At 62.6% G+C, this 27,184-nt stretch overlaps 1 protein-coding gene across 1 annotated transcript; it reads right to left on the reverse strand.

Annotated features, from left to right (window-relative positions):
* Positions 1 to 1,254: 1,254 nt before the first annotated feature.
* Positions 1,255 to 26,483, reverse strand: CROCC (ciliary rootlet coiled-coil, rootletin). Its single transcript, XM_082295922.1, has 34 exons — positions 26,456 to 26,483; positions 24,897 to 25,036; positions 24,015 to 24,200; positions 23,854 to 23,937; positions 23,684 to 23,775; positions 23,428 to 23,593; positions 22,515 to 22,621; positions 22,232 to 22,438; positions 21,165 to 21,261; positions 20,993 to 21,088; positions 20,546 to 20,689; positions 19,856 to 20,034; positions 18,554 to 18,715; positions 18,113 to 18,257; positions 17,308 to 17,673; positions 16,665 to 16,858; positions 16,448 to 16,575; positions 15,802 to 15,953; positions 15,208 to 15,309; positions 14,994 to 15,128; positions 14,276 to 14,407; positions 13,964 to 14,202; positions 13,217 to 13,376; positions 12,960 to 13,127; positions 11,971 to 12,289; positions 10,870 to 10,991; positions 10,639 to 10,759; positions 8,103 to 8,254; positions 7,449 to 7,622; positions 6,629 to 6,790; positions 5,108 to 5,359; positions 3,529 to 3,645; positions 2,209 to 2,319; positions 1,255 to 1,752 (listed from the first exon to the last, which is right to left on the reverse strand). Exons 2-34 carry the CDS (start codon positions 25,029 to 25,031, stop codon positions 1,702 to 1,704), a joined length of 5,157 nt encoding a protein of 1,718 aa, XP_082152048.1. The 5' UTR covers positions 25,032 to 25,036; positions 26,456 to 26,483; the 3' UTR covers positions 1,255 to 1,701.
* Between the last annotated feature and the right edge of the window lie 701 nt (positions 26,484 to 27,184).

The following is a 27,184-nucleotide window of genomic DNA, read 5'->3' on the forward strand; positions in this document are numbered from 1 at the left end:
CTCACCTATAGGGTGTACCTCTCACCTATAGGGTGTATCTCTCCTATATAGGGTGTATCTCTCCCCTATAGGGTGTACCTCTCACCTATAGGGTGTATTTCTCCTATATAGGGTGTATCTCTCACCTATAGGGTGTATCTCTCCTATATAGGGTGTATCTCTCCTATATAGGGTGTATCTCTCACCTATAGGGTGTATCTCTCACCTATAGGGTGTATCTCTCCTATATAGGGTGTATCTCTCACCTATAGGGTGTACCTCTCACCTATAGGGTGTATCTCTCACCTATAGGGTGAATTTCTCATCTACAAGGTGAATTTCCCATCTATAGGGTGTATTTCCCCTCTATAGGGTGAATTTCTCATCTATAAGGTGAATTTCCCATCTATAGGGCGTATTTCCCCTCTATAGGGTGAATTTCCCCTCTATAGGATGCATTTCTCTCCTATATTGGATGTATTTCCCCTCTATAGGGTGAATTTCCCCTCTATAGGGTGAATTTCTCCCCTATATAGGATGTCTTCCCCTCTATAGAGTGAATTTCCCTCCTATATAGGGTGATTTTCCCCTCTATAGGGTGAATTTCCCCTCTATAGGGGGATTTTCCCCTCTATAAGGTGAATTTCCCCTCTATAGGGTGTATTTCCCTCCTATATAGGGTGAATTTCCCCTCTACAAGGTGATTTTCCCCTCTATAGGGTGAATTTCCCCTCTATAGGGTGAATTCCCCCCCTATATAGGATGTATTTCCCCTCTATAAGGTGAATTTCCCCTCTATAGGATGTATTTCCCCTCTATAAGGTGAATTTCCCCTCTATAGGATGCATTTCCCCTCTATAGGATGAATTTCCCCTCTATAGGGTGCATTTCCCCCTGAAGCTCCTCTCTCATCTATAGGGTGCAGCTTTATGATCATCATTATTTGCTATTTGTTCTGATTTCTTATCCTTCGCCCTTCGTAATTAATGATGATTATTATTGGTTATTAATTATTGTCTATTTCTTATTAGTGATTCTTATTTTTCATTATTATTTAGGGACCTAATTCAACCCAGCCCCAATCTGGGCATTCCCAAAATTTTTGCCAACCCCCCAAAAAAAAATCCCTCCGAACTTCCAGCCTGGATTTATCCACGTTTATTCCCGCCGGGACTGACGGGGCCGGAGCCACCCCCTCCCTTCCCGTGGTTTTCCCAACTTCGGAGCACCAGTGAAAACCCCGATTCCCAAAGAGTCCGTATAAAAATCCCGCTAGTTCCTAAAAAAACCCTCCAAAACCACAAATCCAGGGAGTTTTCTGTTAGAAAAAGGGGGGAAATGAGGATGTGGTGAGGGGAAGGCGGGAGGGGAAGGGATCGGTTGGGTCTTCTGGGGCTAAAAAAGGGAATATTTCCCTATTCCATTAAAAACTACATCAGGACAATGGGAAAACCCTCCACAGGGTCCCAAATTGTATCAAAAATAGACAAATTTTGTCGTCAGGTGGGAAAAGTGCAGCTTTTTCCTGGAGAAATGGGAATGAGGAGGCAAAAATCGCTGTGGGTTTGGAGCACAGGGAGAGGGATGAATCCCCCTCCTCCCTGGGCTGAGCCGTGCCGGGCTCTGCTCTGGATTTTGGGATGGGGTTGGATCCCCTCACTCCTGAGCGGAGCTGCGCGAGCTCTGCGGACGGCCCGGAATTCCCGGAATTCCCGGAATTCCCTACGTTCCGGGGGGATGCCGCTGCAGCTCCTGCTCCTTGAGCAGCGCGATCTGGGGGACGGACGGAGGGAGGGACGGGAGGTTGTGGGGCCGGGGAAGGCACCGCGTCCCCCTGGCCGTGTCCCCGCGTCCCCCTGGCCGTGTCCCCGTGTCCCCCCGGCCGTGTCCCCGCGTCCCCCTGGCCGTGCCCCCGTGTCCCCCTGGCCATGCCCCCGTGTCCCCCTGGCCGTGCCCCCGTGTCCCCCTGGCCATGCCCCCGTGTCCCCCTGGCCGTGTCCCCCTGGCCATGCCCCCGTGTCCCCCTGGCCGTGCCCCCCTGGCCATGCCCCCGTGTCCCCCCGGCTGTGTCCCCGTGTCCCCCTGGCCATGCCCCCGTGTCCCCCTGGCCGTACCCCCTGGCCATGCCCCCGTGTCCCCCTGGCCGTGCCCCCCTGGCCGTGTCCCCGTGTCCCCCTGGCCGTGCCCCCCTGGCCGTGCCCCCGTGTCCCCCTGGCCGTGCCCCCTCACCTGCTCCTCCAGGTCCCCGCGGCCGAGCCGGAGCCGCTCCAGCTCCCGCTGCAGCTCCGGAGGCGCCTCGGGGAGCGGCCGGGCCCGGAGCTCCAGCGCCGACACCTGCGCCTGGCGGGGAGGGGTGCCCGGCACCCCAAAGTGGGCACTGCCTGCGGCGGGCACCCCGAAACGGCCCCATCCCAGCACCAACAACCCCTTCCCAGCTGGAAAGAGCCCGGCCCATCCCAGTACCAGCACTGGGATCATTCCCATGGGAACGAGCCCGGCCCCATCCCAGTACCAGCACCGGGATCGTTCCCATGGGAACGAGCCCGGCCCCATCCCAGTACCAGCACCGGGATCGTTCCCATGGGAACGAGCCCGGCCCCATCCCAGTACCAGCACCGGGATCGTTCCCATGGGAACGAGCCCGGCCCATCCCAGTACCAGCACTGGGATCATTCCCGTTGGAATGAGCCTGGCCCCATCCCAGCACCAACAACCCCTTCCCAGCTGGAACGAGCCCGGCCCCATCCCAGTACCAGCACCGGGATCGTTCCCATGGGAACGAGCCCGGCCCCATCCCAGTACCAGCACTGGGATCATTCCCATGGGAACGAGCCCGGCCCCATCCCAGTACCAGCACTGGGATCGTTCCCATGGGAACGAGCCCGGCCCCATCCCAGTACCAGCACCGGGATCATTCCCATGGGAACGAGCCCGGCCCCATCCCAGTACCAGCACCGGGATCATTCCCATGGGAACGAGCCCGGCCCCATCCCAGTACCAGCACCGGGATCGTTCCCATGGGAACGAGCCCGGCCCCATCCCAGTACCAGCACTGGGATCATTCCCATGGGAACGAGCCCGGCCCCATCCCAGCAGCAGCACCGGCTCGTTCCCATGGGAATGAGCCCCCGAAGGAGCAGCCCAGGCCCAGGGATCACGATCAGGTCCCAAAGGAGCAGCTCCCAGCCCAGGGATCGGGATCAGCTCCCATCCCATGGATCGGGATCAGCTCCCAGCCCATGGATCGGGATCAGCTCCCGGCGCAGGGATCGGGATCAGCTCCCATCCCATGGATCGGGATCAGCTCCCAGCCCATGGATCGGGATCAGCTCCCATCCCAGGGATCGGGATCAGCTCCCAGCCCATGGATCGGGATCAGCTCCCATCCCAGGGATCGGGATCAGCTCCCAGCCCATGGATCGGGATCAGCTCCCATCCCATGGATCGGGATCAGCTCCCAGCCCATGGATCGGGATCAGCTCCCATCCCATGGATCGGGATCAGCTCCCAGCCCATGGATCGGGATCAGCTCCCGGCGCAGGCACCCACCCGCAGCACCTGGATTCGCTTCCGAGCCTCCTCCAGCTGCTGCTCGGCCGAGCCCGCCGGGAGCTGCGGGAGCCCGGCCCGGCCGGGAGATTCCTGCTGCTGCTGCTGCTGCGGGCACTGAGAGAGACGGGGGGGGTTCGTACAGAGAGATGCAGGTATAAATACAGAAATATTCATGTATTTGTTCGTTACGGGAGTTTTTACATCCATTACACCTATTCCAATACCTATTCTGAAAATACGTATACACACACATCGATTTTGCTCATATATACACATAAAAATAGCTAAAATACATTTTAATAGATTCAATATATTAATTTTAATAATAATAATTATTATTATATAATATTATTATATAATTATAAATATAAATAATAATATTATTTTAGCCTATGTGTATAATAAATATATACAATATCCAGAATGTGTCAAATATCTGCATATTTAATATATGTTCGTAATAAAATAGATCTATATTATATAGTTAAACCATTAAAAATTATACAAAATTGTATCTATATAATATTTATATTTCTATAATTCATAACAATAATCTATTATTTGATGTGTAATATTGATATGATATATATATATAATTGTATTTAATATAATTATATTTTATATATAATTATGTAAAATACTTATATGTTTTATATTAATAGAATATATATTGTATTATATTATATTGCATTATACACATTCTATTGTATATATTCTATTATATTTTATATATAATAATTACGCATAATTATTTTATGATATTTTATAAATATCATGTTACATATAACATTTCTGTGCTGTATAAATGCATACTGTATGTATTCTATAAATATATATGCATTTTTATTTTAAATATTTCTATATTTAATATTAATATAGATACATTTTATTATAAACATATGCTAATTATCTATAACATGTTATAGATCTTGTATATACTTATTATAAATAGTACTTAATATGCTATAAATATATAAATATACTTAATATAAATTAGGCTATTTAAAATAAAAATAAATAAAGATATTGAATATATAAAAGTATATTTTAGATATTTTTATGTGTAGATACAGGCAAAATAAATATTTACGTGTGTATTTTTAAAAATAGGTATTAAAGTATGTGTAGCAGATATAAAAACATGGAATATATAAATATATATTAAAGTATGTATAATAGAGATAAAAATATGTGAAGCCAGAAGTATACACATAAGAGATAAAAAATATATTAAGTATGCATAATATATAAAAGATATAATACATAAAATCCGAAAATACATAATACAGAAATAATTTGTAAATATGTATAAAATGGGAAGTAGATACGTAAATGCAGAAATTATTCTGTATAATAGATAAAAATACAGATAAAGCCCCAAATATACCAGAGTAAAAAAGGTGTATTTTAAAATACCTACACCAGATAATAGATCTGTTATCTAATGCAGTACCAGATAATTAGATATGATAATACAGACATTAGATAATCATTAGATAATTATTTATGGGGGATCCACAGGGTCCTGTCTGGGGTCAAAGGTCAGGGAATTTGGGGTGCACCCCCCCCCGCTCACCTCCTGCTGCCGGTCCTGGGGTTCCCTGTTGGGCGGCATTCCCTGCTCCTGCGGCATTCCCGATTCCCGGAGCATTCCCGGCTCCCGCAGCATTCCCGATTCCCGCAGCATTCCCGGCTCCCGCAGCATTCCCAGCTCCCGCAGCATTCCCAGCTCCCGCTGCTCCCGCAGCTGCTCCCGCAGCTGCTCCCGCAGCATTCCCTTCTCCCGCCGCGCCTCCGCCAGCGCCCGCCGCGCCTCCTCCAGCCCCTCCTGCGACACCGGGGGGACACCGGGACACCCCGGGACACCCTGGGACACCCTGGGACACCCCGGGACACCCTGGGACACCCCGGAACACCCCCGGGACACCCCCGGGACACCCCCGGGACACCCTCGGGACACCCTCGGGACACCCTGGGACACCGGGGGGACACCCCGGAACACCCCCGGGACACCCTCGGGACAGCCCCGGGACACCCTCGGGACACCCTCGGGACACCCTCGGGACACCCCGGAACACCCCCGGGACACCCTCGGGACACCCTCGGGACACCCCGGGACACCCCCGGGACACCCCCGGGACACCCTCGGGACACCCTGGGACACCCCGGGACACCCTCGGGACACCCTCGGGACACCCCGGAACACCCCGGGACACCCTCGGGACACCCCGGGACACCCTGGGACACCGGGGGGACACCCCGGGACACCCTCGGGACACCCTCGGGACAGCCCCGGGACACCCCCGGGACACCCTCGGGACACCCTCGGGACACCCTGGGACACCCTCGGGACACCCCGGGACAGCCCTGGGACACCGGGGGGACACCCCGGGACACCCTCGGGACACCCTCGGGACACCCTCGGGACAGCCCCGGGACACCCCCGGGACACCCTCGGGACACCCTCGGGACACCCTCGGGACACCCTGGAACACCCTGGGACACCCTCGGGACACCCTCGGGACAGCCCCGGGACACCCTCGGGACACCCTCGGGACACCCCGGAACACCCCCGGGACACCCTCGGGACACCCCGGAACACCCCCGGGACACCCTCGGGACACCCTCGGGACAGCCCCGGGACACCCTCGGGACACCCTGGGACACCCTCGGGACACCCTCGGGACACCCTGGGACACCCTCGGGACACCCTCGGGACAGCCCCGGGACACCCTGGGACACCCTCGGGACTGGCAGGGGGCTCAGAGGGACTGGGAATGGGCTCAGGAAAAACTGGGAGGGGGTTAAGAGGGACTGGGGGAGCTGGGAAAGGGTCCAGGGGGAAGTGGGACGGGTTTCAGTGGGAACTGGGGGGGACTGGGATTGGTTCAGGATGAGTGGGGGCACTGGGAGGGGTTCAGAGGGAACTGGGGGAAGTGGGAAAAGGTTCCAGGGGGGAAGTGGGAGGAGGTTTGGGGGGAACTGGGGGGACTGGGAAAGGGGTTCAGGGAGAATGAGGGGACCGGGAAGGGGTTCAGGGGAACGGGGAGGGGGTTCGGGAGGAACTGGGGGCACCGGGAGGGGGCTCCGATCGCACCTGGAGCAGCCTCCGGTCCGTCTCGCCGGCGGCCAGGGCGTTCTGGAGCTGCAGGAGCCGCTCGTGGAGCCGGGAGCCCTCGGGCACGGCCGCAGCGTCCCCCCGGGAGCCGCTGTCCGGCAGCCCCGGGAGCGGCCCGGAGCCGGACTCGGCCTGAGCAAGCTGCGCCCGGGAACGGAGGCGGAGAGTGGGGGAACTGGGGGGACTGGGGGGACTGGGAGGGGGCTCGGGGGGAAATGGGGGGTCTGGGAAGGGGTTCAGGGGAACTGGGGCAAGTGGGAGGGGGTTTAGGGGGAACTGAGGAGGGGTTCGGGGGGAACTGTGGGGCTGGGAAAGGGCTCAGGGGGAACGGGAGGAGGTGCAGGGGAAAACAGAGGAACTGGGAGGGGATTCAGGGGGGACTGGGGGACTTGGAAGGGGTTTGGGGGAACTGGGGGAGCTGAGAGAGGGTTAAAGGGGAACTGGGAGGGGATTCAAGGAGAACTGGGCGACTGAGAGGGGTTTTGGGGGAACTGGAATGGGGTCCAGGGGGAACTGGGGGGACTGGGAGTGGGTTTAGGGCAAACTGGGAAGGCGTTTGGGAGGAACTGTGGGAACCATGAGGTGATTCAGGGAGAACTGGGAGGGGATTCAGGGAGAACTGGGAGTGGGTTCGGAGGAACTGTGGAGACTTTGGGAGCTGGGAGTGGGTTCAGTGGGAACTGGGAGGGGGCTGAGGGGGACCTGTGGGACTGGGAAGTGTTTCAGGAGGCACTGGGATTGGGCGGAGGGGGAACTGTGGGACGGGATTTCCCAGAACGTGCCGGGATCGGTGCCGTACCTGTGTCCGCAGCAGCTCCGCTCGCTCCCGCGCCTCCGCGTCCCGCTCCGCCAGAGCGCGCCGGGCGCGGCCCAGCTCCCCCTCCAGCGCCCGCCGCTGCAGCTCCAGCCGGGAGCTCCGGCTCTCGCACAGCTCCAGCCTCTGCCGGGCCTCCTCCAGCTCGCCCAGCTTCTCCTGGAGCCGCCGCGACGCGGCATTGGAGCCGGGATGTGCCGGGCGCGCAGCCGTGCCCGCAGGGACTGCCCGGCATTCCCACCCGGGCTGCCCCACATTCCCACCCGGGCTGCCCCACATTCCCACCTGGGGTACCCATCACTCCCACCATGACTACCCAGCATTCCCAAATGGGTTGTCCAGCATTCCCACTTGGGACACCCAGCGTTCCCACCTGGACTGTCCCACATTCCTGCCTGTGCTGCCCGGCGTTCCTACCTGGGATACCCATTATTCCCGCCTGGACTGCCCAACATTCCCGCTTGGAACACCCATCATCCCCCCCACCTGGACTGCCTCGTGTTCCCACCTGGACTCCCCAGCATTCCCACCTGAACTGCCCGTCGTTCCCGCCCGGGATACCCATCCTTCCCACCCGGGATATCCATCCTTCCCGCCCGGCCTGTCCCGCATTCCCACCTGGACTCCGCACATTCCCACCTGCGCCGCGCGGCGCTCCCGCTCGGCAGAGCGCAGGCTCCGCTCCAGGCCCGCCAGCCTGTCCCGCAGCTCGCGGCATTCCCGCTGGGAATGGCGCAGGGTCTCCTCCCGCAGCAGCAGCGCGGCCCGGGAGCCGCTCAGCTCTCGGCGGCCTGCGCGGCCACAGCGGGGCCCGCGGTCAGCGCGGCGGGGACCGGGCCCTGCCCGCGTTACCGGGACACCGGGGAAAAGAGGGGACACCGGGGATTTGGGGGGAAAGAGGGGACACCGGGGATTTGGGGAAAGAGGGGACACCGGGGCTTTGGGGGTAAAGAGGGGACACCGGGGATTTGGGGAAAAGAGGGGACACCGGGGATTTGGGGGTAAAGAGGGGACACCGGGGATTTGGGGTAAAGAGGGGACACCGGGGCTTTGGGGGAAAGAGGGGGCACCGGGGATTTGGGGTAAAGAGGGGACACCGGGGATTTGGGGGGTAAAGAGGGGGCACCGGGGCTTTGGGGGAAAGAGGGGGCACCGGGGATTTGGGGTAAAGAGGGGACACCGGGGATTTGGGGAAAGAGGGGACACCGGGGATTTGGGGAAAGAGGGGACACCGGGGATTTGGGGGGGAAAGAGGGGACACCGGGGATTTGGGGGTAAAGAGGGGACACCGGGGATTTGGGGGGGAAAGAGGGGACACCGGGGATTTGGGGGTAAAGAGGGGACACCGGGGATTTGGGGTGAAGAGGGGACACCGGGGATTTGGGGGAAAGAGGGGACACCGGGGATTTGGGGGAAAGAGGGGACACCGGGGATTTGGGGTAAAGAGGGGGCACCGGGGATTTGGGGAAAGAGGGGACACCGGGGATTTGGGGGAAAGAGGGGGGTTACTGGGGTTTGTGGGGGTGCAGAGGGGGTTACTGGGGTTTACTGGGGTTTCTGGGGGATGCAGCTGGGGTTTATTGGGGTTTATGGGCATTACAGAGAGGTTTACAGGGGATGTTGGGGGGTTACTGGGGTTTTATGGGGGTTACTGGGGTTTAGCAGGCTTTACTGGGGTTTTAGGGGGGTTTACTGGGGTTTTAGGGGGGTTACTGGGATTTATGGGGGTTTACTGGGGTTTTAGGGGGTTTACGGGGGTTTAGCGGGGTTTACTGGAGTTTTATGGGGTTTACTGGGGTTTTAGGGGGGTTTACTGGGGTTTTAGGGGGGTTACTGGGATTTATGGGGGTTTACTGGGGTTTTAGGGGGTTTACGGGGGTTTTAGGGGGGTTTAGCGGGGTTTACTGGAGTTTTATGGGGTTTACTGGGGTTTTAGGGGGGTTTACTGGGGTTTTAGGGGGGTTACTGGGATTTATGGGGATTTACTGGGGCTTAGGGGGGTTGACTGGGGTTTAAAGGGATTCAGCAGGAGTTGCCTGGGGTTTACTGGGGAGGCAGGGGGGTTACTGGGATTTAGGGGGGATGCACAGGGGTTTGCCCAGTTTTCCTGGGTTTACAGAGGACCCACTGGGGAGTTCCCAGTTCTGCTGGGGTTTATGGGGGTGCCCAGGGGTTTTACCCATTTTACTGGGATTTACGGAGTTTGCACGGGGGGGTTCCCAGTTTTACTGGGAGTTACAGGGGATCCGCTGGAGGTTACCAGTTTTACCGGGATTTATGGGACATTCAGGGGGCGTTTCATCCACTCTATTGGGATTTATGGCGTTTGCTCAGGGCATTTCCCAGTTTTCCTGGGGTGCCTGTGGGGTGCAGGGAGGTTTTCCCAATTTATTTGGAGTTTATGGGGCATAAACTGGGAGGGATTCCTGGGTTTACCGGGGTTTAAGAGGGATGCACAGGGCTTTTACCCACTTTATTGGGATTTATGGAGACTGCACAGGGAGTTTACCGGTTTTACTGGGATTTACGTGGGATCTGCAGGGGAGTTCAGCAGTTTCACTGCAGTTTATGGGGATTTTTTAAATGGGTTGGGGTTTAAAATTATTATTATTTAATGTTTTGGCTTTTTAAATTTAATTTTATTGGGATTTATGGAGTTTGCTCAGGGTTTTTTCAGCCGTTTTATTGGGGTTTGCAGGAAATACACAGGGAATTTACTGGTTTTACTGGGATTTACGTGGGATGCAGGCAGGTTCTGCCCACTTTATTGGGATTTATGGAGTTTGCACGGGGGATTTTACTGGGTTTTGTGGAGTCTACCAGTTTAACTGGTATTTACATGGGATCCATAGGGGAGTTTACCAGTTTTAGTGAGATTTATGGGCATCCACGAGGGTTTTACCCGTCTTACTGGGATTTACGGGGCACGCAGAGGGGTTTTATTGCGTTTAGAGAGATACACGGAAGTTTTTACCACTTGCACTGGGGTTTAAAGGCGATGCAGAAGAGTTTTACTGGGGTTTACTGGGATTTACGACGTTTTCCACCAGGATTTTGGAGGAAATCCCGGGGAGCACCCTCCCCTCCCGGTGCCTCAGCTTCCCTCCAAGCTCCCACTCGATGTGGAGGCTCCAAACCACCCCGAATCCCCCAACTCCCAAAAAACCCCCATCACCTTGCTCGCTCTCCTCCAGCAGTTTCTGGAGCTGCTGTGCGCGGGCGCCGGCGCTGTCCCGCTCCGCCTCCGCCTCCGCCAGGCGCCGGCCCAGGCTGCCCAGCTGCCCCCGGAGCTCCTCCTGCGCCGGGAACACGGCAAGGGGCTGGCAAGGGGCTGGCAAGGGGCTGGCAAGGGGCTGCCGAAGGGCCTTTTTGGGACAGCGGGGACGGGAGGCACAGGGGGACGCACCCGCTCCCGCTGCGCGTCCTGCAGCTCCCGCAGGAATTCCCGCAGCGCCGCCCGCAGCGCCTCGGGATCGGCGTCGGGATCCGGGAACGAGCCGGGGCTTCCCGGCCCCTCCGGGCCCCCGCCTGTGGGGGGACGAGCGGGGTGGCGGGGGGACACCGGGCTGGGCTGGGGAGATGGAGCAGTGGGGGAGCAAAGGGGGGCAGGGGGTGGGATTTGGGGGTGTGGAGACCCCGGGGATGCAGGGGATGGAATTTGGGGGGTTTGGGAGACCTCGGGGATGCAGGGGATGGAATTTGGGGTTTGAGACCCAAGGGATGCAGGGGATGGGATTTGGGGGTGTGGAGACCCCGGGGATGCAGGGGATGGAATTTGGGGGGTTTGGGAGACCCCGGGGATGCAGGGGATGGAATTTGGGGGTTTGGGAGACCCCGGGGATGCAGGGGATGGAATTTGGGGGGTTGAGACCCCGAGGATGCAGGGGATGGAATTTGGGGGGTTGGGAGACCCAAGGGATGCAGGGGATGGAATTTGGGGGGTTGAGACCCCGAGGATGCAGGGGATGGAATTTGGGGGGTTTGGGAGAGCCCAGGGATGCAGGGGATGGAATTTGGGGGTGTGGAGACCCCGGGGATGCAGGGGGTGGAATTTGGGGGTTTGGGAGACCCCGGGGATGCAGGGGATGGAATTTGGGGGTGTGGAGACCCAAGGGATGCAGGGGATGGAATTTGGGGGGTTGGGAGACCCAAGGGATGCAGGGGATGGAATTTGGGGGTTTGGGAGACCCAAGGGATGCAGGGGATGGAATTTGGGGGGTTGAGACCCCGAGGATGCAGGGGATGGAATTTGGGGGGTTGGGAGACCCCGGGGATGCAGGGGATGGAATTTGGGGGTTGGGAGAGCCCGGGGATGCAGGGGATGGAATTTGGGGGTTGGGAGAGCCCGGGGATGCAGGAGATGGAATTTGGGGGGTTTGGAGAGCCCGGGGATGCAGGGGCCGCAGCACTGGTGTGTTGGAGGCCCCCAGGGCTGGGTCCGTGCGGTGACACGGGGTCCCGCAGAGGGACACGTCCCTTCCCCTCAGCCCCACGCGGGGCCGCTCACCCTTGGCCCTGGCGACGGCCACGGTACGGCGCAGGGTGGCCTGGAGGCCGCCCAGGCGGGACTCGGTGGCCCTGCGCTGCTCCTCGCCCCGGGCCAGCTCCGCCTCCAGCCCCTGGGCCCGGCCCTGCGCCGCGCTCAGCCGCAGCCCCAGCTCGGCCACCTCGGCCCGCGCCGCCTCCACCTTCAGCTGCAGGTTCCGGGCGTCCGCCAGCAGCTTCTTCTCGTTGCCCCGCGCCTCCTCCAGGCTGCGGGACAGCTCCTGCTCCCGCTGCCGGAACTCCTGCTCCGCCTCCGCCAGGCGCTGCTGGAGCTGCTGCAGCTGCGGGAGCCGCGAGGGAAGGGGTGAGGAGAGAGGGGAACGGGGGGGTGGGAGGCATGGAGGGACGGGGATGGCAGGGAGGGAGCAATGGGGGATGGAGGACCCGTAAGGACACAGGGGATGGAGCAGTGGGGTGATGGGAGCTCCAGGGATGCAGGGGATGGAGCAGTGGGGTGATGGGAGCTCCAGGGATGCAGGGGATGGGGCAGTGGGGTGATGGGAGCTCCAGGGATGCAGGGGATGGGGCAGTGGGGTAAGAGGGAACTCCAGGGATGCAGGGGATGGGGCAGTGGGGTAAGAGGGAACTCCAGAGATGCAGGGGATGGGGCAGTGGGGTAAGAGGGAACTCCAGAGATGCAGGGGATGGGGCAGTGGGGTAAGAGGGAACTCCAGAGATGCAGGGGATGGGGCAGTGGGGTGATGGGAACTCCAGGGATGCAGGGGATGGGGCAGTGGGGTAAGAGGGAACTGCAGGGATGCGGGGGATGGGGCAGTGGGGTGATGGGAACACCCAGGGACACAGGATACCACAGTGACGGGGATGACTGGGGACAAAAAGCACCAAGCTATGGGGTTCGGGGGCAGGGACACCTCTAGACACACAGGATAGCCAGCTATGGCGGGACAGGGACACTTCGGGACATGGGACACCCACGAAGGGTGCCCTCACCTCCTTCCTGGCGGCCTCGGTGCCGGCCTCGCTCTCCGCCACCTTCTGCCGGAGGCCGGAGGCTTCGCGGCGGCTCCGCTGCTCCCGCTGCTCCTCCAGGGCCACCCGCGCCTGCAGCTCCCCCAGCTCTCGGCCCCGCCGGCTGTTCTCGCTGTCCAGCTCCTTCACCTGCCCACGGGGCCACGGCAGCGGTTCGGGGACGCCCCCGAAGGCTGGGGAGGGGCCGTGCCACCCCCGCCGTCCCCGCTGTCCCTGACCTGGCGGCGCAGCTCCTGCAGCTCCCGGCGGCTCTCGAGGCGGGCGCGCTCCAGCCCCCGCAGCGCCGCCCGCAGCTCCGACACCTCCCGCTCGGCCGCCGCCCGCGCCGCCTCCAGCAGCGCCAGCCGCTGCTCCTTGTCCTCCCCGGAGCGCTTCAGGCTGCGGCAGCGCGGAGCAGGGGCTGGCAGCACCCCCAGCACTGCCCCAGCTGTGCCCGTCCCCATCCCCAAATTTCCATCACCTCGTCCTGAGTGCCCCCCTGACCTGGAGCATCGCCCCATCCCGACCGGAGCATCCCAACCTGAGCGTCCCTGCGTCCCGAGCATCACCCCCAGCCCAGGCATCGCCCTCCAGGGTGGGGATCACCCTCGTAATTCCCAGCTTCTGCTTCCCTCATCCTGAGCGTCTCCCAACTCCTGCATCTCCAAACTTCTGCTTCCCTCATCCCGAGCGTCTCCCAACTCCTGCATCTCCAAACTTCTGCTTCCCTCATCCTGAGCGTCTCCCAACTCCTGCATCTCCAAACTTCTGCTTCCCTCATCCCGAGCGTCTCCCAACTCCTGCATCTCCCAGCTTGGGCAGCCTCTTCTCCCAGCCATCACTCCGACTCCTGTATCTCCCAGCCTGGACGTTCCCTTATCCTGAGCATCCCCCCAGCCCTGAGCATCCCCTCCAAGGCGCCGCACCCTCCCCCTGCACCTCCCAGCTCGGGCATCCCGTGTCCCGGCGCATCCCTCCCTCCCGACCTGATGCGCTCTCCCTCGGCGCGCCGCAGGGCCGCCCGCAGCTCCTCGTTGGAGCGCTGCAGCGCTTCCTTCTCGCGGCCCGCGTCGCCCAGGGCCCGCCGCGCCTCCTGCGCCCGCCGCCGCTCCGCGTCCCGGCCCTCGCGGCTGTCCCGGGCCTCGCGCTGCGCCTCCTGCAGCTCCCGCCGCGCCGCCGCCCGCGCCTCCGCCACCGCCCGCAGCTGCGCCCGCGCCTCCTCCGCCTGCCCGGAGGCGGAATTTAGGGGGGTTCGGGGACTTAGAGGGGCGGGAAGGGGTTCGGGGGGGGGAACTCGCCTCCCGCAGGGCGCTGTCCCGCTGCTTGGCCGCCGCTGCCGCTTCGTCCCGGAGCGTCCTCGCCTCCCGCTCGTGGCTCAGCGCCGCCTCCTCCGCCCGCGCCCGCAGCGAGCGCAGCTCCGCGGCCAAGCCCTGAGCGGGGCACGGCACCCTGAGACCCCCCTCCGCCCTCCTTTGGGGGCTCCCGGGGGGCGGCACGACGGGGGTAGGGTCCCGGAGGCAGGGGGGCAATGGGGGTGGTACAGGGATGGGGTGAGGGGGCTCAGGCACCACAGCTGAGCCCCACTGCTCGGGGACATGCGGGGTGAAGTTGGGGGGCTGCGAGAAAGGGGTCACTGCGGGGGTCGTGCAGTGGTGGGGGTGAGGCTCAGGCAGGGGGGTGCATTTGGGGCATGGGGGGCTGCACTGGGGGGGATACCCAGAAAGGGGGGGCCATGAATGGGGAGATGCAATGGGGGGTGGCATGGGGGATCCCCAGGCATGGGGGGGCCACAGGAGATGTTCAGACAGGAGGGGCTGCCGTGGGGGACACCCAGGAACTGGGGGGTGACATGGGGGACCCCCAGGCATGGTGGCCACAGCAGGAGGGGACACTTTGGCAATGGGGGTCGCAATGAGGGGGGGACACCTGGGCACGGGGGCTTGAAGTGGGGGCTCTGTGGGGCTCTGTGCCACCCTGGGGGGGGAGGCGGGGGTCCTGGGAGCCCCCCAAACCCACCTGCTCCTTCTCCTGGTGGCTCGTGGCCTCTCGCCGCTGCTGCTCCAGCTCGGCCGTGGCCTCGTCCAGGCTCCGCTGGAGCCCCGCCAGTGTCCCCGCCAGGGCCACCCGCTCCTCCTCCTGCAGCGCCAGCGCCTGGGGGGACAGCAGGGCTGGCCCAGGGCTGGGGGACACGGGGCTGGCACAGGGCCGGGGGGGCACCGGGGTCACCCACCTGCTGCTTCTCGCTCTGGCGCTGCTGCCGCGCTGCCGCCAGCTCGGCCACCAGCTCCTCGTGCTCCTGCACCAGCCGGCCCCGCTCGGCCTCCAGCTCCTCCTGCCAACCCCACAGATCATCGAGGAACCCCAAAAATCATCAGTGAACCCCAAAAATGTCATCAGTGAACCCAAACGACCAGCACTGCACCCCGAGCATCGTGCGCCAAAAATCAGCGGGAATGTCAGGAATCAAGGCTGCACCCCAAAAATCACCACTGTGCCCTCAACAATCAGCGTGTGCATCAAAAAGCAGCTCTGCACCCCAGAAATCTATATTTCACCCCAAAAATCGCCACTGAGCCACAACACCCAAAAATTTACCCCAAAACCCAACACTTCGCCCCAAAACCCAACATTATTCCCCAATAACCAACATCGTGCCCCTACAATCATCCTTAAAACGCCCCAAAATCACCATCACACCCAAAAATTCACCATCACGCCCTAAAAAACCCCACCACAGCACCCCAAAGTCCCAAAATCACCACCACAGCCCCCAAAATCACTCCCGCAGCCCCAAACCCTCGTGCCCCCCCCGCCCCGTGCGCACCTTCTCTCGCTGGAGGTGCTCGAGCTGCTCCCGGTGGGCGTCGCGGGCGCTCTGCAGGGCCGCTGTCACCGCGGCCGCCTCGGCCACCGCCACCGCCTGGCGCCGCTCCCGCAGCTCCTGCGCCCGCTCCCGCCGCGCCGCGCCCAGCTCCGCTGAGGGACACCATGGGGACACCCCTCGGTCATGGGGGCACCCCGCCATGGGACACCCCTCGGTCATGGGGACACCCCCCAGATCAGCGGGGACACCCCTCGGTCATGGGGAAACCCCGCCATGGGACACCCCTCAGTCAATGGGGACACCCCCAGATCAGCGGGGACACCCCCTGGTCATGGGGACACCCTGCCATGGGACACCCCTTGGTCATGAGAACACCCCTCGGTCATGGGGACACCCCCCAGATTAGCGGGGACACCCCTCGGTCATGGGGACACCCCCCCCCATCAGCGGGGACACCCCCAGATCAGCGGGGACACCCCTCGGTCATGGGGACACCCCTCGGTCATGGGGACACCCCCTGTCAGTGGGGACAGGTGGATGGAGCTGAGGATGAGGATGACGGGGATGAGGATGAAGATGGGGACGGCTGGGCTGGAGCTGGGCACGGCCGGCCCGATGGGACACACGAGTGGCCGGGACCCCTCACCCTCCAGCGCCTCCTTGGCCTGCGCCAGTGTCCGGCCCTGGGCCTCCAGCTGCTGGTTGCGGGCCTGGAGCTGGGCCAGCTCCTGCTGCAGCTGGAACACGCTGCTCTCCAGCCCCTCCTTCTCCGACCTGCCGGAGCGCGGGGCGCGGGGCTGGGCACGGCGCCGGAGCCGCCCTGGCACCCACCAGAGCCCGGCACCCCCCGGCGCAGCTCGCACCTGAGCCCGGCGGCCTCGCGGTCGCGGTGCCGCTCCTGGCGCTGGGCAGCCGCGAGCTGCACGGCCAGGCCGGCCCCGTCCTGGGCCAGCGCCGCCTGAGTCCGGCCCAGCCGCTCCTGCTCCGCCCGGAGCCGCTCCTGCTCCGCCCGCGCCCGCGCCAGCGCCTCGCCCGCCGCGCTCTGCTCCTGCACCGCCTGCGGGCACACCAGTGACACCAGTGACAGCTCAGGGACCACCGGGCACACCCCAGGGACCACCAGTTACCACTCACGGACAGCCAGTTACTCCATGTCCCCTCCCAGTTACTCCAGACACCCACCCCACCTCTCCCAGTTGTCCCTGGCACTGTCCCATTTACCCCTGGTACTCTCCCAGTCACTCCGCGCCCCCTCCCCACCCTTCCCAGTTACCCCGGCACCCTCCCCACTCCTCCCAGTCACCCCTGGTACCCTCCCAGTCACTCCACGCCCCCTCTCCACCCATGCCTGGAGCCCTCCCCATTCCTCCCGGTTACCCTGGCACCCTCCCAGTTATCCCTGGTACCCTCCCAGTTACTCCATGTCCCCTCCTCACCCGTCCCTGGCGCCCTCCCCATCCCTCCCAGTTACCCCAGCACCCTCCCAGTCGCCCCCGCGGTGCCCACCTGGCCGAGGCTGTGGCGCAGCCGCTCGTGGAGCCCGCGCAGCTCCCGCAGCTCCTCCCGCAGCCCCCGCCCGTCCTCCCGGGGGTCCCTCCGCGCCCGCTCCGGGCCCCGCCGCTCGTTCCCGGGGCGGGGGCCGCGCTCCAGCCGCTCCCGCAGCAGCGCCAGCTCCCGGCACAGCTCCCGGGTGCGCAGCCGGCCCCGCTCCCGCTCCTGCTCCAGCCGCTCCAGCCGCCGGCTCAGCTCCGCCTTGTCCCGGGCCAGCCCGGCCGCCAGCTCGCTGGTCTTGGCCAGCGCGTCCCGCAGCCGCGACTCCTCGGCCTCCGCCGCCCGCCGGGCCTCCGCCAGCTCCCCGCAGCTGCCCTGCGCCTGCAGCACCGGGCACCGGCTGGCACGGGGCAACTGGGGCAGGGGCACCTGGGGGTCACCTGGGGCTTGGGGGCACCGGCTGGCACGGGCCAACTGGGGCAGGGGCACCTGGGGGTCACCTGGGGCTTGGGGGCACCTGGGGCATGGGGACACCTGTGGAACCAGGACATGGAGACAGCTGGGGCACGGGGCTGCACCCACTGCAGGGCTGGCACTCATGGGATGTACCCATGGGATGCACCTGTACCCATGGGATCCACCTGTATCCATGGGATCCACCTGTATCCATGGGATGCACCTGTACCCACGGGATGCACCTGTACCCACGGGATGCACCTGTACCCCTGGGATGCACCTGTACCCATGGGATGCACCTGTACCCACGGGATGCACCTGTATCCATGCCCAGCCCCGCTGTGGGGCAGGTCCGGGTGCCCACCTTGCCCAGGGCCTCTGCCAGCGCCTCCTGCTCGCCCCGGGCCAGCTCTGCCTCCAGCAGCGCCCGGCTCAGCTCCTCCCGCGCCTCCAGCAGCTCCCGCTGTGCCCACGCCCGCTGCGCCTCCAGCTCCAGCGCCTGCTGCCGGCTGTGCGGGGACAGCGCCAACCTGTGTCCCCCAGCACCCACCTGTGTCCCCCAGCACCCACCTGTGTCACCTGTGCACCCACCTGTGTCCCCTGTGTCCCCCAGCACCCACCTGTGTCACCTGTGCACCCACCTGTGTCCCCTGTGTCCCCCAGCACCCACCTGTGTCCCCTGTGCACCCACCTGTGTCCCCTGTGCACCCACCTGTGCCCACCTGAACCCACCTGTACCCCCCAGCACAGCCATCTGTGCCCACCCGTGCCCCCAGCAGCCCCTCCTGCACCCTCCTGTGCCCACCTGTGCTCCAGCTGCTCCCGGGCAGCCTGGGCGTCGCGGGCGGCCTCATCGCGGGCGTCCTGCAGCCCCTCGCCGCGGCGCCGGAGCTGCTCCCGCTCCTGCTGCAGGGCCCCCGCGCGCTGCTGCTCCTCCGCCAGCGCCGCCTCCGCGCGCTCCAGGTCCCTGACGGACACACGGACACGGGGACATGGGCACACGGACACACAGACGGGGGCACAGGGACAGGGGCACAGGGACACATGGACACATGGACACACGGACACAGAGACACGGGCATGGGGACATGGGCACACGGACACACAGACGGGGGCACAGGGACACACGGACACACAGGCACGGACACACAGACAGGGACACATGGACACACGGACACACAGACACGGACACACAGACGGGGGCACAGGGACACACGGACACACAGGCACGGACACACAGACAGGGACACATGGACACACGGACACACAGACACGGACACACAGACGGGGGCACAGGGACACACGGACACACAGGCACGGACACAGGCACAGGGACAGGGGCACAGGAGCACAGGGGCATGGGGACACACAGACAGACACACAGACACTGACACGGGCACAGGGACACATGGACGCATGGACACAGACACACGGACACATGGACACATGGACACGGGCACAGGGACACACGGACATGGGCACAGGGACATATGGACACACAGACATGGACACATGGACATATGGACACACAAACATGGACACACAGACACAGGGACATATGGACGTGTGGACACCTGAACACAAGGACACACGGACACGTGGACACACGGACACATGGGTACCATGGCATGGGGACATCAACACATGGACACGGGTGGGTGGGCAGGCAGATGGACACACATGGGAAGGTGGACAGATGGACGTGGGTGGGTGGATGGACATATGGACACGGAGGGGTGGATGGACGGGCAGACGGACATGGCTGGGGGGAATGGACAGATGGACATGGATAGGTGCAGGGATGGGGTGATGCTCGTGGATGGATGGACGGATGGACAGATGGACGGATGGACAGGGACAGACAGCACAGGGACAGATGGACACACAGGATACAGAGGGACAGAGGGGGACACAAGGATTCACAGGGACAGACGGACACAAGGAGCACAGGGACACACTGGGACAGACAGACACCAGGACAGACAGGGCCACAAGGATGCACAGGGACAGACGGACACACAGGGACAGACGCACGGACACACAGGGACAGACGCACGGACACACGGGGACAGACAGACGGACGCCGGCCGGCCCCGCCCGGCGGTACCTGCGCAGCCCCTCGGCCTGGGCGCGCAGCCGGAGCCCCTCCCGCTGCGCCTCCTCCTGCGCCCGCCGGCAGCTCCCGGCCTCGGCTCCCAGCTGCTCCAGCCGCTGCTCCAGCATTCCCAGCTCCCGCCGCAGGCTCCCGGCCGCCTCCCGGCCCGCCTCCGCCTGGCTCCGGGCCTCCTGGGGGTCAGCCTTCATCAGATCCTCGTCCCCATCCCCATCCTCCTCACCCCCATCCCCATCCTCCTCACTCCCATCCCCATCCTCCTCACTCCCATCCCCATCCTCCTCACTCCCATCCTCCTCACCCCCATCCTCCTCACCCTCATCCTCCTCATCCCCATCCTCCTCATCCCCATCCTCCTCACCCTCATCCTCCTCACCCCCATCCTCCTCACTCCCATCCTCCTCACTCCCATCCTCCTCATCCCCATCCTCCTCACCCTCATCCTCCTCATCCCCATCCTCCTCACTCCCATCCTCCTCACCCCCATCCTCCTCATCCCCATCCCCATCCTCCTCACCCCCATCCTCCTCATCCCCATCCTCCTCACCCCCATCCTCCTCATCCCCATCCTCCTCATCCCCATCCTCCTCATCCCCATCCTCCTCATCCCCATCCTCCTCATCCCCATCCTCCTCACCCCCATCCTCCTCACCCCCATCCTCCTCCTCCTCCTCCCGGCCTCACCTCCAGCTGCAGCCGGCGCTGGCTCAGGGCCGCGTGAACGGCGGCGGCGGCGGCGCTGGCAGAGAGGCTGCGGAGAGGGGACACGGCGGGACACGGAGGGGACACGGAGGGCGCGGGGGGCTCGGGGTCATCCGCCAGCACCGCCTGTTCCCGGGAAAACCCAGGGGAAAGTGAGGCAGGGAAGAGAACTGAGTCAGTGAAAGGGGGAACCAAGGTGAGAAAGGGGAAATGGACTCGAGGGAAGGGGAAACTGAGGCAGGGAAGGGGAAATCGAGTCAGGTAAGGGGGAAACTGAGGCAGGGAAGGGGAAATCGAGTCAGGTAAGGGGGAAACTGAGGCAGGGAAGGGGAAATCGAGTCAGGTAAGGGGGAAACTGAGGCAGGGAAGGGGACACTGAGGCAGGAGAGGCCCCTCCTGGCTGTGGGTGGGCCCGGGGTGTCCCAGCACCTGGGTGACCTCGTGCAGCGTCCGGCGGAGCAGCTCCAGCTCGGAGCGCAGAGCCTCCACCTGCTCCGGCGTCGGCTCCCGGGCGCGCGCGGCCTCCTGCGAACCCCGGGACGGGATCAGGCCGGGAATGACGGATGCGCCTCCCCCAGAGCCCCCCAGACCCCGCACCCACCAGCTCCCGCAGCTGCAGGGTCAGCGCCTCCACCGCCCGCTCCTTCTCCTCGTCCTCGCTCCGGCGCCGCTCCAGGGCCGCCGTCAGCTCCTCCAGCCTGCGCCGGGACACGGCCAGCACCGGTCCGCCGCACATCCCTGCCTCCGCCTGCCGCGCGCCCCCTTCCCACCCGGCTCACACCCCAAAATCTTCCCCGTGGAACATCCCCCGCGGCCCTGCACCCCTCCCGCTGCTCCTGCGTCCTTCCCGGTGCTCCTGCGTCCTTCCCGGTGCTCCTGCACCCCTCCCGGTGCTCCTGCACCCTTCCCGGGGCTACTGCACCCTTCCCGGTGCTCCTGCATCCCTCTCGCTGCTCCTGCACTCCTCCCGGTGCTCCTGCACCCTTCCCGGTGCTCCTGCATCCCCTTCCGGTGCTCCTGCACTCCTCCCGGTGCTCCTGCGTCCTTCCCGGTGCTCCTGCACCCTTCCCGGTGCTCCTGCACCCCTCCCGGTGCTCCTGCACCCCTCCCGGGGCTACTGCACCCTTCCCGGTGCTCCTGCATCCCTCTCGCTGCTCCTGCACTCCTCCCGGTGCTCCTGCACCCTTCCCGGTGCTCCTGCATCCCCTTCCGGTGCTCCTGCACCCTTCCCGGTGCTCCTGCACCCTTCCCGGTGCTCCTGCACTCCTCCCGGTGCTCCTGCGTCCTTCCCGGTGCTCCTGCACCCTTCCCGGTGCTCCTGCATCCCCTCCCGGTGCTCCTGCATCCCTCCCGGTGCTCCTGCACCCCTCCCGGTGCTCCTGCGTCCTTCCCGGTGCTCCTGCATCCCTCTCGCTGCTCCTGCACCCCTCCCGGTGCTCCTGCATCCCTCTCGCTGCTCCTGCACTCCTCCCGGTGCTCCTGCATCCCTCTCGCTGCTCCTGCATCCCTCTCGCTGCTCCTGCATCCCCTCCCGGTGCTCCTGCGTCCTTCCCGGTGCTCCTGCACCCCTCCCGGTACTCCTGCATCCCATCCCGCGCCGCACCCCCCGCACCTCCATTCCTCTCCCCTCTCCCCTCGCCCATGCCGGTGCCCCCCAGCCGCCCGTACCTCGCTGTCAGGGTGACTTTCTCCAGCTCCGCATCCCGTGCCCGCGCCGCCAGCTGCTCCTCCAGCTGCTCCAGGCGCAGCTCCTGCCGCTCCCGCGCCGCTCCCGCCTGGCTCTCGGCCAGCCGCAGGTTGGCGGCCAGGTGCAGGCAGGCGGCGTGGGCGGCGCGGCCCGTCCGGGACACCTCGTGCCCCAGCTCCGACAGGTCCCTGCCGCGGGCGGAGGTGCAGGATGGATGCTCGGGGATCCCCAGAGGGAGATCCCCCTCCCCGGGCCCCCGCTGACCTCTCGGTGCTGGCCTTCATCTCCCCGAAGTGGCGCCTGAAGGCCACCAGCTGCCGCCAGAGGGTCAGGAGCCGGCTGTGCTCGTTGCTGAAGTAGGTGTTGAAGGACTGGGGTGGGATGGAGCGGGATCAGGGATCCACCACGGTCCCCAAATTCCCAAATATCCCTCCTGACCACACCCGTCATCCCTACAGTGCGCCACAGCCCCACCCCAATTCCTGTGGGCACGGAGAGGGGTGAGGGACACGTCCCTGCCTCGCATCCCCCTCCCATCACATCCCCCGCACCCCCAAATCCTTCTCCGTGCGACATTCCCCGTGGCCCCACATCCCTCCCATGTCCCTGACACATCCCTGCATCCACCTGCCTCATATCCCTTTCCTATCCCAAATCATTCCTCATGGAACATCCCCCAGGGCTCTGCCTCCCTCCTCAGTGACCCCACATCCCCCTCCACGGCCCCACATCCCCCTCCACGGCCCCACATCCCCCTCCACGGCCCCACATCCCCCTCCACGGCCCCACATCCCTCCTCAGTGACCCCACATCCCCCTCCATGGCCCCACATCCCCCTCCATGGCCCCACATCCCCCTCCATGGCCCCACATCCCTCCTCAGTGACCCCACATCCCTCTCCATGGCCCCACATCCCTCCTCAGTGACCCCACATCCCTCTCCATGGCCCCACATCCCTCTCCACGGCCCCACATCCCCCTCCACGGCCCCACATCCCCTTCCACGGCCCCACATCCCCCTCCACGGCCCCACATCCCCCTCCACGGCCCCACATCCCTCTCCATGGTCCCACATCCCCCTCCATGGCCCCACATCCCTCCCCACACCCCCTGCCTCACATCCTCTCCCCGCTGCTGCTCCCTGTTGGATCCCTGTCCCTGCCCGGGTGTCCCCAAACCTCCTCCTCGCGCCTCCACTCCGCCTCCCGCTGCTCCAGCTCATCCCGGGCCCGTGCCCAGTCGGCCGTGAGCTTCCGGATGTCCTCACTCAGCGCCGCATTGGCCACGTTGGCCTGTTCCAGCTGCTCCCGCAGCATCGAGTTCACCTGCACCAGGCTGCTGCTCCTGGGATCGGGGCTGACCGTGGTCAGAATCCCTCTGGGAATCCTCACATTCCCCCGGGAATCCTCACGTCCCCCCCGGGATCCCTCCCACCTCTGCTGCTCCTCTTCCAGCCGGATCAGGGCGTTCTCCAGCTCGTTGCTGCTCTCCTCCTCGGGCTGGGAGCTGCTGGCATCCAGCTGGATCTGTGGGAATATCCCCCCCGCTGGCCATCACCCCGATTTGGGGGGTTTGGGCCAGGGGATCCCCAAAGCCTCCCTCACCGTCAGCCTCTCCTGCTCCAGCTCCGTCGCCTTCTCCAGCAGCTGCTGCTCCACTTCCCCACATTTCTTCTTGTACTGCAACACCTGGAGGAGGGACAGGGCGCTGACACCAATGGGAGGGCTCCCCAAATTATCCCGGTGCCCCCCTGGGAAGGATTTACCTTGGCTTGCAGCTTCTGCACCAGCTGGGCCTGGCGCTGCTGGCCCTCCTGGTAGGCCTGGAGCTTGCGCTTGTAGGCAGCCTGCTCCTCCTCCAGCAGCCTCCGCAGCTCGATGTTGTGCTGGGCCAGGCTCCGGCTCTCCGCCGCCTCCCGCTCCTCCGGCTCCAGCCGCAGGGTCTGCTCCAGCTGGGGTCAGCAGGGAACCCAGGCTGGCACCCCTGAGCATCCCCCGGCGTCACTCGCGGCATCCCGGCAAAGCCGTGGCTTCCGGGCGGTTCCACGGCAAATCCCAGCCAGCCAAAGGCAAGATCCCCGATCCCCACATTTCCCCCCGTCTCCCCACGCACAGGGAGGGGATGAATGGGAAGTTTCGGGGGTGCTTTTAGGGATAACTCAACTTCCGGTCTGTGGGTTCAGCAAAGCCCCTTCCCTGGGTACAGCACTGAAAACTTGCCTGGGGATATTTTCCTGATATTTGCTTTCCTTTGTTTTAAATAACGAGGCACAAACCGAGGGATTCCCTCCAGAATACTCCAAGATTCCCACCGGCCCCTCACTTTGGGTCTCCCCAGGAGCCACACTCAGCACTGGAAGGGCCCAAGCCCCTTTGAATTCCTGGTTGCCAGGACAAAGCGCTGCAAAACCGAAGGATTCCCACGAGGAGGGGGGGCTCCTTCCCGAAAAGCAGCGGGACAAATAAAGCAGGGATGGACGGCGACGCTCTGTGCATCCCGTGGGACAAGCCCCGGCACGCCGGGACGGGCCCGGACAATTCCCACCGCGGGGACACCGCGGCTCTCCCGCCCCACGCAGGGAACGCCGAGGCTGGAGCTGGCACTGCCCCGATTTTGGGGCTAAAAAGGCGGATTTGGGAGGACTCACGCGCTCGCTGAGGGCGTTGTATTTGATGGCCAGCTCATCGCGCTCGGCCCGGCTCTGCGCCAGCAGGTCCTCGACGCGGGACAGCTCCTGCTGCAGGATCCGGTTCTCCTCCTGCAGGGACAGCAGCGAGGCCATGGCCCCTGCGGGATGGGATGGAGAGAGGCAGGATGGGATCCGGGATGGGATCCAGGATGGGATCCGGGATGGGATCCGGGATGGGATCCAGCCCGGGATGCAGCCCTTTGCCACCACGAGCTGCTCTGCTCCCCTCAGGAAGGGGCTGAGCCCTCCCAGCACACAGCAGGTGGATAAAAAATCCTCAGGGATAGGAACCTCGGGAATCCTCAGGAACCACAACCCACCTTGGGAGCTTTCCCTGATGTTTGCTTTGATTTTAATAACCAGGCACGAACAGAGGGATTTCCACCAAAATCCCACCAGCCCCTCAATGTGAGTCTCCTCCAGCCCACGAGGAGCATTCTGACCCCTGCCCCGGCTGGAAATGCCACCTCCCACAGCTCGGGCATTCCAAGGAATGCCGTTTGTGATGGAAGAGCTGCTGGGAATGCACAGTTGTGGGCAAAAACCCGCTGGGAGTTTGCAGTTGCGACTGCGAGGACGTTCAGATCCGTGTTTGCCGTCACAAAACTGCCGGGGATCTGCAGCTGCGACCACAAAATGGCCAAAATTTGGTGTTCAGGATCACAAAAGTGCTGCAGATTTACAGCTGTGATCCAAACCCACTTTATTTTGCAGCTGCAACGTAAAACCTCTGTAAATGTGTGTTTGGGATCATAAAATCATCACAGATTCATAGCTGCAACAGCAAAACTGCTGCAGGTTTGTAGCTGTGATCCCCAAACTGCTGCAAATTCATGTTGGTTGTCACAAAAGCCCTGCAGATTTATAGCCACAGTCACAAAACTGCCACAAATTTGCATTTGTGATCCCAAAACCTCTGCAAATTCATGTTTGTGATCCCAAAAGCACTGCAGATTTATCGCTGCAATCATAAAGCCGGCACAAACTTGCATTTGTGATCCCAAAACTGCTGCAAATTCCTATTTGTGATCCCAAAACTGCTGCAGGTTTCCAGTCACAACAACAAAACTGCTGCAGATCCACAGTTGCAACCACAAAATCACTAAAACTTTGTGCTTGTGGTCCCAAACCATGCTGCAGATTTAGTTACAATCCCAAACCCTGCTGCAGATTCACAGCTGAGATCCCCAAACCGCTGTAAATTCGCATTTGTCATCTCAAAACCGCTGTAAATTCGCATTTGCGATTTCAAAACCGCTGTAAATTCACATTTGCGATCCCCAAATCGCTGTAAATTCGCATTTGCCATCCCCAGACCGCCGCACTTTTCCATTCGCGGCCACAAACCGCCCCCACTTCTCGGAGCCGCCCCCGATCCGCGATTTTTCCACCACAACCCCCCCTGTGCCCTCCCAAACCCGCTGCCCAAGTGCCATTCCCGATCCCGTTCCCGATCCCATTCCCGATCCCGTTCCCATCCCCCGCTCCCCCCGCCGGGGGGGACACGGGGACCCCACCTCAGCCGAGGGCTCCGCGTCGCTCCCGGAGCATCCCCCGAGCTCCGGGCACCCCCTCGCCGCGGCCTCCTTGTCCCCAAGCCCCTTTTCCTGGGATTCGGGGCGGTTCGGGCTCGGTGCCCGCCAGCGGGAAGCGGATGCGGGGTCGGGATTAGCCCGAAATCCTCGTCCCCTCCCCGCGTGACGGCGGGAGCGGGGACCCTCCTCTTCCTGGAGGTCCCGACGCCTCCGACACCGGCACTGCCCCATCCTCCCCCCAGAAATCCCTCGGCATTCCCGGGCTTGGCAAACAAACCTCCCCGCGAGGCTCCGGGGAGAGGAGGAGGAGGAGGAAAGGAAGGAAAACAGAAACAAACCCCAGCCGCCGGCGCTTCCCGAGCCCAGAGCGGGGGGAGGTCCTTACCCGCGGCGGGATGGAGCCGCTCGCCAGGGGCAGCGGGGCTCCCGGACAGGCCCTTCCCTAAGCCCCGCGTTCGTTCCGTAAGCTCATTACCGCCCGGAGTTCGCTCCGGCAGGAAAAGCTCCGGGGTGGAGCGAGCCGGGGTTGCCGAGGGGTGAAGCGGCTTCAACACCCCCCGGGATGCGGGGGGACCCCGGATCACCGCCCCCGCCGGAGCTTTAATTATCCCCCGGGTAATTAAAGACTTGCTGCCGCCAGCCCGGTAGGGAAAAGTGGGGATAAATCCCCAAGGCCGGCTCAGAATCCCCCACCGCGGGGGCTGGAGGCAT

The sequence above is a fragment of the Coloeus monedula genome, assembly GCF_965178545.1.
Source record: "Coloeus monedula genome assembly, chromosome: 22".
Classification (NCBI taxonomy): domain Eukaryota; kingdom Metazoa; phylum Chordata; class Aves; order Passeriformes; family Corvidae; genus Coloeus; species Coloeus monedula.